Source organism: Myotis brandtii, unplaced genomic scaffold, assembly GCF_000412655.1.
Source record: "Myotis brandtii unplaced genomic scaffold, ASM41265v1 scaffold95, whole genome shotgun sequence".
NCBI lineage: Eukaryota > Metazoa > Chordata > Mammalia > Chiroptera > Vespertilionidae > Myotis > Myotis brandtii.
The window spans coordinates 348,330-365,181 of record NW_005371920.1 but is presented as its reverse complement, the minus strand read 5'-3'; the positions used below and the strand labels follow the sequence as shown (position 1 = coordinate 365,181).

General features: G+C 43.3%; 1 protein-coding gene across 4 annotated transcripts in view; it reads right to left on the bottom strand.

Moving 5' to 3' along the window:
- Nucleotides 1–16,852, bottom strand: part of PPP2R2B (protein phosphatase 2, regulatory subunit B, beta) — a 402,097-nt gene that overhangs the window by 103,006 nt on the left and 282,239 nt on the right. For all 4 annotated transcript variants that reach the window (XM_005885985.2, XM_005885986.2, XM_005885984.2 and 1 more), the window contains 2 exons: nucleotides 3,847–3,944; nucleotides 806–971 (listed from right to left, as the gene is read on the bottom strand). In XM_005885985.2, the coding sequence (XP_005886047.1) occupies nucleotides 806–971; nucleotides 3,847–3,944 (264 nt within the window). The remainder of the gene's footprint in view (nucleotides 1–805; nucleotides 972–3,846; nucleotides 3,945–16,852) is intronic.

Below are 16,852 nucleotides of genomic sequence, written 5' to 3'. Positions count from 1 at the left end.
ACAATGAATCAGGCTCCAGCTTATTTGCTTGGGAGAGGGTGTTTAATTTGTATCCACTAATCCTCTTAATTGCTATGCTATTCAATTAGCACCCTTTAGTATATGCTTTTATTCTAAATTGTTTCAAGCATAGGTGGGCTTCTGTCAGCAATGGCATTGAGAAATGCTAGGGTAGGTAATTCCACTGAATTAGCATGGAATTTGGCTCTCTAGTCAACCCCCAACCTCCTCTCTCCTGGATCTATTTATAGCAACTCTCCCGAAATCAACAATTGCTCTTAGAAGAGCATGGAGGGAGAAAGAGAAAGAAACCACTTCTTAATCATCCTTTGGTAGGGTCCCTCTCTCTCCTTGACTTGTGCTCAGAGAGCTTGATTGTGTCAGAGAGAGAAAAAACCCCAAACACATTCAGGGATTAATAACTTCTACTCAGTATGCCAGACTCACAGGACAGCCTGTCCGGGGTTCCTGAAATGCGTTCCCAGAAAAACATTCAATGAATCTTAAAACAGGAAGTCACATTCCAGAAGCACCTGGAAATAATCTGCATTAGTCAAAAACTGCAGATACTGGGGCTCACATAATTGGGTCAGAAATGTGTGATATTTAAAAAGAATCACTTCTATTCACTGAGGGCCCACTCTGCGCCAGGCACTAAGGTAAGCATCTTGCAAAGATTGTTGCTAAGTTTTTTTGACAGCCCACAAGGTTAAGAAGGAAAATGGAGTCTAAGAGAGACTGAAACTTATGATGTGGCTGCTTCTATCTCTGACAATACCAAATAGGAGCAGTCACTTGTACGTACCGTTAGTAGACAGAAGGAAGTAGGCTGCATTCTGCTGGGGGAGCCATCTTATTTTATTGATTTTTTCTTCTATTTCCAAACTCTTCAGGTAATCGAACTCGGGTTCATGGCTCTGGAACGTGCTGTAAACATTGTATTCACCCCTACGATGAACCTGATTTTTACTCTGTAAAAAAAGGCGGGGGGAGGGGAATACACGAAAGATTAAATCACATAGGCCACCTGTGAATTCACCAATTTCTTCTTCTTTCTTTTTTTTTTTTTTTTGAGCAGAATCATTAGGGATGGATAGGCAGGCCATCAGCATGGGATGAGGGCAGGACCATGAGAGCCACAAGTTTTGCCTTAGCTCACAGGCCTCCAAAGCATCTGATCTTGCAGCTGTTGGTGACTATTAGTACCTCCAATATCCATATAGGCCTAAATGATATACATAAAATTCTATAATATATGGTATACATCGTAACATATACATAGAAACAGAAGTTAAACTAGGACATGATTTTAAAATGAATATACATTTAAAAATCAATATAAACAGAAGTTCTAATATTTTCGTTCTGCATTAGTGGATGTCTTGAACACCCTTTGGACCCATGCTGATGTCCATATGTACGTCTATCAATCCCTTACCAAGAGTGCAAAGCTATGGCATCTGTACCTTTCATTGGCCTTTTAAAGTCTCCCCAGAGTCTCAGAGAATCTTGGAGATGTGGGAAGAGCAGGGAAATGGACAAAGGAGGCTCAGAGATATCTTCCAAGGTCACAGGACTTCTAAGGAGCAGATCTGGGCATCAGATCCCTCCCCCCTTTTTTTCTAACATGGAAAACAGACAGGAGCACAGGGGTGACACCTGCATCATGGGGAGGTGATGAGACCTCACCCCTGGCTTTCTCCTAGCTCTGATTCTGCAACAGGCAAACAGCAGGAGCTAAATAAATGGTGAGAGAATGAAACATCAGGGGAAGGGTCTGCAGAAAGGGGCAACGGAAAGAAGAAAGGCGGAGAGAAGGAAAAAGAGGGCGTGAAACAAAGAAAGAGCAGAAAGGAAAAGAGGGAGGGGCGGTTTCGTTTCAGGCATTTTAGAACGTGACTACCAAGAGTTTTAAGGGTCAGGTTTTGGAAAACTGTGTTCAAAAATTCCAATCCAGGTCTTTATAGACATTTGTCACAAAAGCTTGACTCGTAATAAAGGCTCAATTAAAAAAAACAACAACTAGATTTCTGGGTACTGAATATCCAAACCCAAATCTTCACTTCCTGATGGGTGCTGACGCCCAGGTGTCCCATGTATTTGTGAGGGCACTGAGGTTCCTTCCTTACAGCAAGCCCTCCAGGACTGCGGCTCTTGAGAAGTCACTCCCAGACACGGAAAACACCTGACCCCGGTGTTGTCCCATGGCTCCGTTTCTGAGGCTTAGTGCCCATTTCAACCCCACGCCTCCCCACGGAGCTCAACACTCAACTGCGTGTTATTATACTGGACATTTATTTTTTATTGAACCAAATCACTCTTCTTGGGAAAACGTGCCCCCCTTCATTCTACTAATGAATCAGGCTTCCCACATATTCCAGTAAATTAAAATAGGTGGAACCTATAAATAGCAAAGGGAAAATGTGGTTTGGAATATTACTGGCAACACGCTGCCCTGGGTAATTTATGCTAAATAGCTCCTCCGGTTCCTCTTTATCATCACCATGAACCTAATGGGATTTTTTTTTTTTCAAATTGAAGAAGAAAGTTTGAAAATCAGCTTGAAGAGGACTTGCCACGCTGACTGACAGACATGTAACCAGCCTGCCTACTGCGGAGAGCGCCAGTCCACCTTAACAATAAATTCATCCGAATGTTGATTTGGTACCATCCAAATCAGACTGTCAAGTGTGTGACGTATGTGCCAGACCAATTAGCACTCGGCAGCTCTGGAAAAGCAGGAAAAATTCCAGGTCACGAAGAGCTATTAGTTCCTACTTGCCAAGCCCATTTCCCTGTTTCCAGGACCAGTGGAACAGGCTGGGTGCCTGACTTCATGCTGAACACTTGAATTTCTACAGAACCCCGGGGGATTAGGATGCCCTTATAGAAATTAATTGCAAATAATGTGCAATTACCAAATACATCACCTCTAAATGAGGCTTTCCTTTTTTGAGGGGAGGTGGAACATAAATGGCTTGGAGGCACAAAGCAGGCACTCAATTGCTAGGGAAGTCTCCACTGAACCCTTCCTCCTGCACTCGGCCTCCCCACGCTGTGCTGGGTGAGTCTCGGAGGCAGACGGTAGCAGATGGGAGCGTTACTAGCACACAGGCTGGCCTGCTGGGAGCCCCAGGACCAGGCCAGGGGAAGCCAAAGCAATCACATCGGGCCATGCTTCCCTTCTGACAAAGCAGAAGCAGACACCCCGAAACGCAATTTATATGAAAAAGAGACACAATTCCTAGTGGAACCCAAGTCCCAGGAAGAAAGGGGCTTTTTGAGATTCAGTGGAAATTAAAACTCCTGCTCGGAAAGCACACAGCACTCAGCTCCAGGGACCTTCGAGTCACCCACAGTAAAGTGTGTGCCCTGTGCATCGCTCAGATGTCATTTTGTGGGATTGCACTCCCTTTGGTGGGGTGAGCTACCATTTTCTTCTCCACTGACCCAAGTTGTCCCTTTCACAGCTGTGGACAAAGAACCGTTTCTTCCTACTACATATTCTGTGAGAGCCCCTGAAAGGAGTAGAGGCTTCATTTTAATCACTCCAGGATGAATTTCACTCCGAAGGGAGGAGTTATGCTCAAAAAGCACCCGTGGCATTTTGCAGGTCAGAGGAGACGTGAGAACGTGAAAAGATAAGGCCGTGCCCAGGAAAGGCTCTATTTTCAGGTGCTTTCATGAGCCGGAAGGTGGAACGGTTGATGTTAATGACTTCTTGGCAGTTTTTAGTTGGCTAGCAAAGCAGCAAGGTGAAGGGGGACACGTGAGGATTAAGGAACAGCAGGAGGCCTCCGCTAAAAAGGGAAGGAAAGGGGCATTTTGCAGTCACTTGCCACTTACCTCCTGCTCTCGTTGAAATATTACAACCCGACCCCCCTTGTCCCCTGTCGCTAGTAATTCTCCCGTGTGGTTGAATTCTACCGTAGAGATAATGTCAGCTGAAAAGAAGAAGACAAAGGCAATTTAAGTAACTGCACACTTGCTTTGAAACGTCAGATAATAGACACACTTTTCTGTGCATTTAAGGGCTCAGGGCTTTGTCTCTGCAGTGGAATTTACAAGGGCTTTATGTTCTGTATTTTAAGTGCCGCGAGAAGCGGCTCTTGGGAAAGTACATTTCCTAGATGCCCACACTGCGCTGTGGTCTCCTGGAACATCTGGCGAGAACAAAAGGAAGAAGCACGTTCAGACCCTTTTATGTTGGGCAAGAGAAAATGAGTTTCCTTAAGGCTCATGGAAATGGCCATACTCTTTGATAAAAGTTTCTACCAGCCATGGAGCCTGTACCCACTCCTGGCCTCTTTGCATTTCCTTTTCTTCTATACCGAGGTACTTCCCTAACAGGTTTCCGTGGTGGCTATGCAAATGAGGGCTGGGGACGCCTGAAGCTCAGACATGGAAAAACACTGGCAACCTTTGCAAGTTGGAAACTCATGGAAGAACCTCACAAATGCTCCAGCTTGACCCCGTGGTACCTCTTTTTTTGGTGAGCCCAACACTCCTTTCTGGAAGAGCACGCCTTATTCCAACCCCAGGTGAAGGGTGCTGGGGAAACGGTCATGAGTCAAAGGGGAAGTCAGAGAGCAATTTGTCCTCTGTGTTTCCCAAGAGAGAAAATACACAGGCGCCAGGAACTCAGATCACCGATAATTGCCGAGCGAACGCCAGCCTGCCAAGTCTTTCTTCAACGCCGGTTACCCCCGGAGGAATACGGACAGGTAAATTACCTATGATGGGATTTATTAGGGCTATTTTTAGAAACATGTCAGAGGTTAATTCTTGTGCAATTATTCCCTTGCAGGGCTTCAACAATTGCTCCTGAGAGTTCAAATAAGTTCTAAAAAAAGGGGGGGGTGGTGGTGGGGGAGGGGAATTATGACCATGGCCTTTGACAGAGGAACATTCTGAAGATTATGTCCATGTGAGAAAAGCAGAGGGGAAACAGTGAGCTGGGAAACGAAGGCAATTGCCCCTGAATAATTCACATCTCAAATCTTACATTAATATCATCGTTTCAGGATTTTCTTGGTATGCCTGACTTATTCAGGTAAGTAGTGTACAATTCTCCACTTTGCACATAACTGTCCTGTTCCACATATGACAATGCTCTTAATGGTCATCCTTTGTGTAGAAGGAAAAAGAAAAAGGCATAAACCATAGTCACTTTCAGGCTGGGCACATTTAAAAGAGCAATTCATGATTGCTTTTTTTTTAAAAAAAAAATCCTCTCCCGAGGATATGTTTTTTATTGACTGTAGACAGAGAGGAAGGGAGAGAGAGAAACATTGATGGGTTGCTTCCTGTGTATGACCCGACCTGGGATCGAACCTGCAACCTTTTGGTGTATGGGACACTCCAACTAACTGAACCACCCGGCCTGGGCAATTCATGATTTGTTTGGGCCTCTTAGGCGACTGACCCCAGGACAGCAAATTTAAAGCTCTACAGGAGCACTAGGTAAAATGGAGTGAAGAAAACCAGATGCAGTAGGAAGCTTGTGTCCTCTCTTAGGGGACAAGTGGCCGCTCGGCTTAAGCCAACTGTGGCCATCAACTATTGCGAGCGTTGGCAGATATTCTGATCTTTTTCAAAGAAGTTGGAAATCAAGATTTTTATGCAAAATCTCTTCAATTTTATATATGGGCAACTAATTCTTTTTTTCAACACCAGGACATTAAAAGTATGTAATCTTTTCTGTGGGCTGAATGTGGTGTGTGAGTCACCAGCTTGTGACGCCTGGTCTATAGTCTTCCTTCAGAAAAGACCACCCCATTCCTTCCTGATGATCTCAACCAGAGATCTAGTCCGCTCCTTCAGGAAGAGCCCTCCAAATGAATGCGACCTCAAGGAAACATGAAATACGCGAGCGCTTATCCAGTTCCTAATGCAAGCGGAGGAGGCCCATTTCTCGAACAAGTGCCCACTGAGGAGGAAGGAAGCCCAGCAGGGCTGGGGAGCCAACCACCTCAAGTGAATTACTTGCCCACGTTTCTTTGTCACAGTTGGTGCATCTTAGCAAAGCACGCTCATGTACAGAGGAGGGAAGGCGGCTGCTTAGTGTTTGCCCTGCCTCCGCAAAGCACTCGAGTGCTAGGATACATTTCTTAGGGACTGCTACTGGCTTTTCAATGAGTGGTGAGCAGTGGGGTTATTCACGGAGACTCCTGACTTGGGTGGAACCTAATGAAGACGAGGCCATTTCTTTTTTCTTTCAGGCTTCTGTGGGGTACTAAGGAGTGAGTCAGAGCCCTCAAACTGCTGAGGACACAAACGCGTTCCAGAGAAAAGGGTAGTGGGGAATAATGAGAGGGTAGAGGGGAGACCAGGCCTGGGGGTTAACAGCGCCCCACTCCTGTCTCTAGGGCTAAGAGGCTACTTAAGTGCAGTTCACGTCCTTCCGCTCCCAGCAATGTTAACACGGAGTTCTGGGTGGGTGGCAGGGTCCACGCATTGAGGACTAAAGGATGGGCTTTTCCTTTTGGGAAGTTGGGTATCAGAAGAGTCAAGCAGCTTTTCCCCAGGTCAGCCTCTGGCTCAGTTTCCAAGAAAATGTCACTCCAAGGGAAACAAAACTCTCTTTCTCAGTTGCCGTATACATTGCCTTTGTGCCCAGACTCTCTGTGAAAATGTCCTTCTTCTCCCTTTAAGATCCACACAGGTCAAAACAAGGTAGGATATATTGTTTAAATCAATAATTCTCAGGCATGGATCTGTTCATTTATTTACACTACTCATCACTGTACAGGATGCACAAAGCATTCTTCTAGGCTTCATGGAGGACACAAGCTTCAAGGTCCCTGCCCTCCAAGTCACTTCAACTAAAACGTGCACCACTCCACCCCACTCCACGATGTTTCTATCACCATCTTCAAAAATAATCATCTGCACTCAAGCCTCTACAAATAAATTCTGCCTGGTGCATCTATTTTTACTCACTATTCCCTCAGCCTTTAGAAAAGAATACATTGTTTTTGTATTTGCTAAAATGTTCTTTCACATGTGCATGCTATCCATATTCTTTACAAACTAGAGGCCTGATGCATGAAATTCGAAATTTGTGCAAGGGGCTTGGACCCTGCAGCTGCGGCAGCTGCCTCTGCAATGGCCCCACGGTGCCGCAGCTTAGTCTGGAAGGTCGTCCGGTCTAATTAGCATATTACGCTTTCATTATTATAGATTGTTAGGAAAGCCCTAGCTGGTTTGGCTTAGTGGATAGAGTGTCCACCTGTGGACTGAAAAGTCCCAGGTTTAATTCCGGTCAAGGGCACATGCCCAGATTGCGGTCTTGATTCCAGTGTGGGGCATGCAGGAGGCAGCCAATCAATGATTCTCTCTCATCATTGATGTTTCTATTTCTCACTCCCACTCCCTTCCTCTCTGAAAAATATCAGTAAAAATAGAGTTTTAAAAAATTGTTAGGAAAGACCACTGGGCCCCAACTACCATGACACCGACAGCCCCTACCATGAGAGTAATACCTTCAGGTTAAGGCCGTGGTCGGCAAACTGCGGCTCGCGAGCCACATGCGGCTCTTTGGCCCCTTGAGTGTGGCTCTTCCTAAGCCTTAGGAGTACCCTAATTAAGTTAATAACAATGTACCTACCTATATAGTTTAAGTTTAAAAAATTTGGCTCTCAAAAGAAATTTCAATCGTTGTATTGTTGATATTTGGCTCTGTTGACTAATGAGTTTGCCGACCACTGGGTTAAGGCATTGTCCCAAGACCCTTCTTAAAGGCAATTATTGCTTGGAAGCTATAGTACTTTTTAAAAATATATATTTTTATTGATTTCTGAGAGGAAAGAGAGATAGAAACCTTAATGATGAGAATCGTTGATTGGCTGCCTCCTGCATGCCCCCCATTGGGGATTGAGACTGAAACCTGGGCATGTGCCCTGATCCAGAATGGAACCATGACCTCCTAGTTCATAGGTTAACACTCAACCACTGAACCACACCGGCTGGCTGGATGTTATAGCACATTTTAAACCATGAGGAACCATAGACATGCACATAGAATATTTATCACATACAAAAATGTGTATCATGGAAGGAGAAAGATAAAAGGAACAATGCCTACTAGAGAGCATGTGTCCAGGCAACATGGTGCAATGGAGTCTGTGACCCAATCAGAACATAACACTGAGGCCAGGTGTGGGGATTTGGAATAGCCAAGCACAGGGGAAAGAAACACAACACACACACACACACACACACACACACACACACACACACACACACAGATTCAGGCTCAAGTCTAAGCCACGTGATCCAAGACAGTATTTATGGGATATCAGGCATGGTTCCAGCTAATAAAAATGTCTCCCGTTTTTCCAAGTGTTATCATTATTGGTGTTATGCTGCCCTCAAGAATCTTTTAAGAAAATGGGTGATTGGTACAGCAGGATTCTGAAATTCCTTAGTCCTCTTGCTAAGTCCTTATCTTTATTTTAATCCTGCCAGCCCGCTGGTCTATATAGTAGGTTGTTTATATCTAGCAACTGTCTAACTCATTTCAGAGCCTTTGCCATTGCAGCTCGAGTTGATGCCTGTTTTGAACTTCTGGTTTCCTGACTCATTTATCACTGCTAAGCCAGTAGGTATAACCAGAATACGTTACTGCCCCATCCATCGCTGTGTATCTTCATCTATGACTGTTAAATAATTGATGCAAAACTCATGAATCATCCACATTCCAGTTTCAAGATACTGAAACTTCTGATACAAATTCTCCTGTGTTTGCATCATGCTCTTTGGTAGAGCAGTTAAAACTGGAAAACTTGGGCTGCTCAAGGCAAAACAATTTTATAGAAATAGGATGTGGCGAGAAGAATAAACTAGAGGACTTACACTTCATCTGAAATCATGGTCAACAGAAACCAACTCATCAAATTCAACATGATTTTGGTTTTTAAATGACCAGTTCATATGACACAATTTTATTCAATGCCCAGCCTTTCACACTGTTGAGCAAAAAACTATAAACAAAGCATTTTTCCTCTGTTCTGTAGACCAAGTGCACATTTTTTACTAAAAACAGAGAACAGAAGCCAAAAGCAGTTACAGAGGTCAAGTGTAGCTAGTGATTTTTAAAGGAAGTATGACGTTTGCCGTGTTCTACATCTACTTGTGTTTATTTAAATTCCACAAGATGGTGGCCTGGTAACCCCATTTCAGGTTCAATGAGCACTGCTAAGACCAACTTTTCCTTAAAAAAATCATTCTCAGGATCCCACAAAGGTCCAAGATTGGTAATTCCATACATATAATCTCCATGTACCTGAATAATAGAAATTAACTTGGCAATTATATTGATGTGATGGGGAGACAGGGGGAGGAGGGAGTCCATGGCCTAGTTGCCCACAGTACTGTGCTAGGCTGGAGTCTGAGGCAGGCCCCGGGATTATTGGGCAATGTACAATTCAAACAGTAGGTTGACTATTTTGACCAAATGAGGACACAGTTTAAAATGAGAGAGGACCTAAACCCAAATCCTCTGATGGGACAAAATCTTACTGACCAGGTCACAGAACCGGCCTTCTCAGCATCAATCATAGACACAGGAATTGAAATGAGAGGGTAATGCAATGTAGCTTTTAAAACCCATTAAATATTTTACCTTTCATCTAAGAAACATTTGGTAGGTAATATTATAGTCTTTGACCCTACTTGTATCAGCAGACTGATTCTACCTACTCAACATTTGGCTTTCTTCCTGATGGTCAACTCTGGGGAGAGTTTTGCAGTGTTCGGCAAACTGCAGCTGGCGAGGCACATGCGGCTCTTTGGCCCCTTGAGTGTGGCTCTTCCACAAAATACCATGTGCGGGCATGCACATACAGTGCGATTGAAACTTCGTGGCCCATGCGCAGAAGTTGGTATTTTGTGGAAGAGCCACACTCAAGAGGCCAAAGAGCCACATGTGGCTCACGAGCCGCAGTTTGCCGACCACTGAGCTAGGGTAAGCACATCAGCAAGGATGGAAGACAGGTATCACAGAGGATGGCAATGGTGAAATAGGGTTAGTTGCCAGAAAGTTTGTGTTGAGAAGGATTTGGAAGGTCCCTTCCAGCCTGAAGGGCCGTGATTATTTGGCAATGGGTCCTGCCGTGACGGGGGGTAGCATGTCTGCCCTTTATCATCCCTACACAGGGGCTTCTAGCTAGATTGGCAATGACTTTGTGGATTAAACAAACAGAGGATTTTTAGGCTTCCCAGGGGGAATTAAAAATACTCTTTTCAGGCACATAAAACTGTGGACTCCTTTCTGAGTTCTGGTTCACAGTCCATTTTCTTAGATAAGGTTTTTGTTTCTGATAAGTTTTCATAACTGAAATAGTGTGCTGGAGCTATTTTCTACCAAAATAGAAGGAAAAAAGTCTGATTATGGCCAAGCAAGATACTGCTACTGGATTGTGCCAAAAGGTCCTTGTTGATGTTAATATATTATAAAATTAAACAAAGAATCAGCCAGCCCTAACTGGTTTGGCTCAGTGGATAAGAGCATCAGCTTGCGGACTGAAGGGTCCCAGGTTCGATTCCGGTCAAGGGCATGTACCTTGGTTGTGGGCACATCCCCAGTAGGGGGTGTGCAGGAGGCAGCTGATCAATGTTTCTCTCTCATCGATGTTTCTAACTCTCTATCCCTCTCCCTTCCTCTCTGTAAAAAAATTCAATAAAATATATTAAAAAAAAGGAAAAATCAGCCAATAAAAGTGTATGTAAGATTCTTATAATTTTGTTAAAGTACTTTCATTTCAAAATATATCTTTTTTTTAAACTGGTAAAGTAATACATACTTACTAAAACTTCCATCAACACCAAGAAGATGTTTAAAATATAAAATGAAAATTTTGCTAACAATCTGACTCTCCTGGACTTAACAGATAACTCCTGTAAATCCACAAATATTCATAGGAAAAATATCTGTCAGGGAGAGTTCAAAATGATAATGCTTTGGTGTAGAATGTGGATGGTTGATTTATTTTCTTATAGTCTTTTGTCAAAATTTTCAGTATTTTCTAATTTTTAGCATGACCATAAATATATGTGTAATTCTTACTTGCAAACAAATTTAATTGGTTTTCAAACTGAATAAGAGATGTTGGCATTTATCTCAGTGACTTTTTAAACTTTTAAAAAATTCGCTTTTTAATTCCCATGTGGCAAAATTTGTATGGGTTTGGACAAATGCAGGGATGTGTGTCCACCACCACCACCATCATGATCCAGAGCAGCTTCACCACATCCAAAATGTGCCTCACAGTGCCGCTTTTAGGGAATGATTTTTCAAAAGGGATAAAATTATGAAAATAAAATGAGCTGACAGGTATAGAGAGCTTCCAAAAGTTAAAAATGCTATGCAAATACAGAGCCTTAATACGCCTGGTCTTTACAGATATGACTCAACTCAATTTGGAGCCAATGGTCATTTTCTCACAACTCAAAGATTTTATTATTATTTTTAAAAATGTTTTTTATTGATTTCAGAGAGGAAGAGAGAGAGAAACATCAATGATGAGAGAGAATCATTGATCAGCTGTCTCCTGCATGCCCCCAACTGGGGATGGAGCCCACAACCTGGGCCTGGGCCCTGACTGGGAATCAAACCATGACCTTCTGGTTCATAGGTTCATACACACTCAATTACTGAGCCATGCTGACTGGGCCAAAGATTTTATTTTTTAATCTTATTGCTTAGATATTATCACCATTCTGGTTTTAGAGTGGTGGGGATCTCAATTCATCAATATACCTTTATCAACTTGCACCACACGCGTCAGATGTTCTGCCCTTTGATCTTTGCCCTTTGTCTTTCAATGGGGCTACGTTTGAGTCCTTGGTTCAGTAGCATTGCCTTCTTAAGTTGACCCTATTTCTCATATTCCTTTAGCTTGGTCCTAGTGACAGGAGTGGTAAATATAAAGTTCTGAGTAGTGATAACAAATAGATCTAATCTGGCTTACCAATTTTGATCTATGGGAAGAAGCTGCCTATTGAGAAGAGTTCTGAGGTCAGAGCCAGGCTTGGTGGGAGGGTGTTGTGATCAATTAGTCATGTCTACCACAGGCATGGACATAGGCAGCACACATGCTACCTGCTTGCTCTCCTGACCTTCTGTGAGCAATACACTTTCTGATCCAGACTTATTCCTTTGTCACCCAACCAGTGTCTGGTATTTAGATACCGAATCCTCTCTTTTCATTTGAATACAGTTAATTCTTTGCATAGTCATTTAAACTTGAACCTGGTGCTGGTTCCTCTTGTATGAAAGAAGGCAGGCAGAGGGGTCCAACAGCCCCAGTTCCCTAGATCTTGTCACAAATGCTGCTTCCTATTTAACCACAAGCAAGTGCTGGAAAATGGGTACTGTTTACATGTCAGTCTGCTTCTGCCGACCAAGCTCATTAAGGGCAGGTAGTGTGTTGTGGCAGACACCCTTGGTGGGCTACTCTAGCCAGTGCCTGTTGTACTTGCCTGCCTCCTGCCGTAGAAGCTGAAAAATGCAGATACTTCCTTCCCAGCCTCCCCTGTAGATACTGGTGGCCAAGTGACCCAGATCTGGCCGAGACATATAGGAACATCTTCTGGGGGGCAAGGAGGCAGAACGAAAAATGCAGATACTTCCTTCCCAGCCTCCCCTGTAGCTACTGGTGGCCAAGTGACCCAGATCTGGCCAACGAGACATATAGGAACATCTTCTGGGGGACAGGAGGCAGAATTTCCAGGAAAAATGTTCCTTCCCTGAATAAAAGGAAGGAAGCAAGTAATGGGACACCTTCTGGTGGCACTAAGTACTTCGTGCTTCCTGCCTTTGTATGTGGCTATATGTGGACTCGATATGTGAAGCTGTGGCAGCCATCATGTGACCAGGAGGTGATAAGTCTAAAGACGTAAAAAAGCCAAGAGGCTGAGTATGGCATGGAAAAATAGGACAATGTCCTTGATGATAGCATTGAACTACAAAATCTACCTCAGAGATAGCCTATGCTTGGACTTGTTAAATGATAACCTGTGGTTTAAGCCACTGCTAAACCACAGGGTTTTTGTTATTTGCATCAATGCAAACTAAGAGGCATGCATTTCCATCTTTGTTTTCCTCTTAGCTCTTTGCACAAAACCAGATTATTAATGCATGCTGAATTGGAATTTCCACGCACAAACTCTCACATGCACATTTTCATTTCACTTTACCACACAACCAGTTTTTTTGGGATTTTTTTGCACTTGTTTGGTTCCCAGTACAGGTATTGAGGTGGCTTGTTTATCTCCCTATCCTTGAGTGAAAACGGTACATTACTTTTTGATCATTCAAATATGAAAGCAGCTTATTGGGACAGCATACCAACCCCTCCCCCCCATTAATCATGGTGCCCATCATACAATTATGACTTCAAAGGGACCCAGTCATGCCCTCCTTAGGAGCCACGTTCTCCCTGCTAATGTGCAGGAAGCCCACCATGCTTGCTGAGCTGTGAAAATCCAGATGGTAGGAAGCAGGTGAGTAATGAATGCCATGCTGTTCCCATTAAAATGCACACAGCTTCCCCACGCTGACCGAATGCCCAGCATAACCAGGGCTGAGGCAACCCGGGCCATGTGAGTTTATGGAGATTTCCTTTCATTCAAAACATGTTTCTGCAACATCGAAGCTGAGAAGAGAGAATTTTCCTGTAGTTGGAACAAAACTTGCCTAAAGGGCAAAGTTTTAAAAATTATAAATCGTCTAAGTAGGCAAAAATCCAGTGGGAAATTGGTTGCAGTCCAGACTTGCCTACAAACCCCAAGCCTGTGTGGCTTACGGTGGAGTCTGCTGTCGAGGTGTCTACCATCTGTCACCCACTCTTTCAGAAAGCAGAGGAGTAATTAACTGCTCGGGCAATGCAAACCCTGTCAGTCATTCAGATCTATTATCTACACAACATGGGGCATCTACCGCTGACCCCACAGTCAGTGGGACTCCGGGTCCATGTGGGCAATCTCATCACATCTGCAGGGGACTAGGCGCTCCAGGGCAGGTAGTCTACCCGCCAGGCACCCTTAACCTGGAGTCTGTTTCGCACGCCTTTGGTCAAAAATTTTGTGGTGTCGCATGCTCTGAAGTCAGTAAGGCATGGCATCTGCACTAAAATTCCCCACATCTGTGGGTGGGTTCTACTATCACTTCCTTAGTGAAGCCTTGTGCGTCTTCCCCCTCCAGCGGTTCTCAACCTGTGGGTCGCGAACAATGAAAATACATCCTGCATATCAGATATTTACATTACGATTCATAGCAGTAGCAAAATTACAGTTATGAAGTAGCAACAAAAATAATTTTATGGTTGGGGGTCACCACAACATGAGGAACTGTATTAAAGGGTCGCAGCCTTAGGAAGGTTGAGAACCACTGCCCCAGACAATCCCTTTATGATGCAGCCTCACTGCCCGCACATCTCCATCACCACAGCTATCACCACTTACTGTTAGCACTTATCCCAAAGGTAACGGAATCAGTTTACATGCCTATCGCAGTCTTTAAATTCCATACAAAATGTATTCATCATTGAACGTTCAGTGCCTAGCTGAGTGTCTGAATGTGTAACAGATGAGTCTTGATCTTTTTTTCTTTAAGAGATGAGAGCCAGAGAGATCCCACACCAAAGTGGACCAACACAGACAGGCTGGTTACCTTAAACAAAGTACCAGAGAACAAAATATTTATGCTGGTTGAATATAAAAAAGATTTTTAGGGGATGTGAGGCAAGGGCAAGTTCTTGTTTGGAAGAGTATTCATGACTTTAGAGCCAGATAGATTGATCCTAAAAAGACTTGATAGCACTGGCAAGGAATTAAGGGTCCTATGAATCATAGGGAAAGAAAAGAGCAGATGGGCTGGTGACCAGAGGGTACTGGAATATGGTGCTATTTGGGAGTGGGCATGGAAGTGGCAAGGAGACAATCCAAAATTATTTTAAGCAAATAGGCCTGCAATTCCAGGAATCTCTTTAGTGGATACCTATTATGTGCATGTCTTAGGACTGGATGCCAAGGATATGCTAATAAACAAGTGAGGAAGAAAGAGGGTGGAAGTGCTGAATGAATGAAGGAATGAGTGAATGAATAAATAAATAAAGAAGCAAATACATGTATGGATAAATAAACCAGTAACCAGGACGGGTCCACCATTAATAGCTGAAATAAAATCTGTACAAATTCAATTTCTACCCTCAGCCAAAAGATAGCTAGGAAGAAAAATGCTACTGAAACCATATCTTCACAGAATTTTCAAATTATCTAGTAAGAGTTTCTCCCATAATTCACTATTTCAGAGATCCATGTGGTTTTATTTTTCTTCTTCCCTCATCTCTTTCCCCTTTCCCTCTTTTTCCTTCTTCCTTCCCTTCCCCCTCTCTCCCTTTTCACCATCCTTCCCTCCTTCCCTTCTTTTTCTTTTGAAGCCAAGAGCAACAAGTACTCTATCCCTCTGCCCCCAGGTCAAGGTTCATTACCTCCTACCTGCCTACCAGGCAGAAGGCTGCTCACCTGTTTACATTTTAGAAATGGTGAGTAAACTACAAGATTACTTCCCAGTGGGCAGCCTGACCTCCTTATGGCCTTTCACCATCACTCCTATTATTATTATACAAAGAAACAAGTCTGTCAGAGGGGAAAAAGATACCCACACTGTCATCCCACCCGTGGAAGATTTATAGACACTTTGCAAGTGGCCAGACCCAGGTGATGGTGCCAGGAACTTTCCAAGTGATTTGTAGATCTCCCTTCCAAGAAGTCAGTCTTTAACGGAAAAGTCTTCTAGCTGCACATTCCTTTGTTAAAGTGCAGCTACAGGGAGAGGATTGAAATTGTGTTGCAGAAGACTCATGAAATTAACTTGCTATTAACATGGCCTCAAGATATTTCAGTCTCAGAAAAACACCAGGATTGCAGTTTAGAAAAGCACAATTTTTCTTTTTCTTTTGTGTGTGATTTAATCACGACTTTATTCACTTGATATAACTGCACTCAACATAAAGTAATTCTAACTAGAGGATCAAGAGATTTACTCAAAAGAGAAAATATAATGTAATTTTCTTTACAAAATGATTCACAACTGCTTTGAAAAATGATAAGTTCTCCAACTGCCTTCAAAATGGGCAATTTACAAAAACAAATATTTTTCACACATTTCAGGAACATTTCTGAAATGGAAGTCTCCTGGCTTTAGGTACCATCAATATGCTAATAACTACTAAGTTCAAATCTCTGGCTCAGATGACTCCCCTTAACAGGACACTTGTATATCTATTACTGGGCAAATATTTTTGAGCTCCTACTAACCACTGAACACTATGCAGGATCTTGGATCAACAGAAAAACACAAATTTTCTTTGAGACTATTAGTCATTGAGTTGGTCTATGCATGCCAAGTATAGTACCTGCTCTTTACATATACTCTCTTCCTAAATCTACATTATCATCTTCACTCACTGAACTCCTACTTTGGCCAGGATCTGTGCTTTGTCATTTAATTATCCAAATCCATGATTTCAGTATCTTCCCATTTTTTTCAGATGAAGAAATGGTGGCTCTGAGAAGTTAAAGAACTTGCCCAAGTTTGGGAGGCTAATCGTGCAGCTGGGATTGGAACCCAACTCTAATTTCAAAGCCCAAGTTTCTTGACCTGCCTCTATTGAGTCTCATTTCTTTTTCCTACTTGCCCAAGTTTGGGAGGCTAATCGTGCAGCTGGGACTGGAACCCAACTCTAATTTCAAAGCCCATGTTCTTGACCTGCCTCTGTTAAGTCTCATTTCTTTTTCCTCTGCCTCCTATTATTTCTTGTTCCCACTCTCGTTTGTCTGTCTTTCC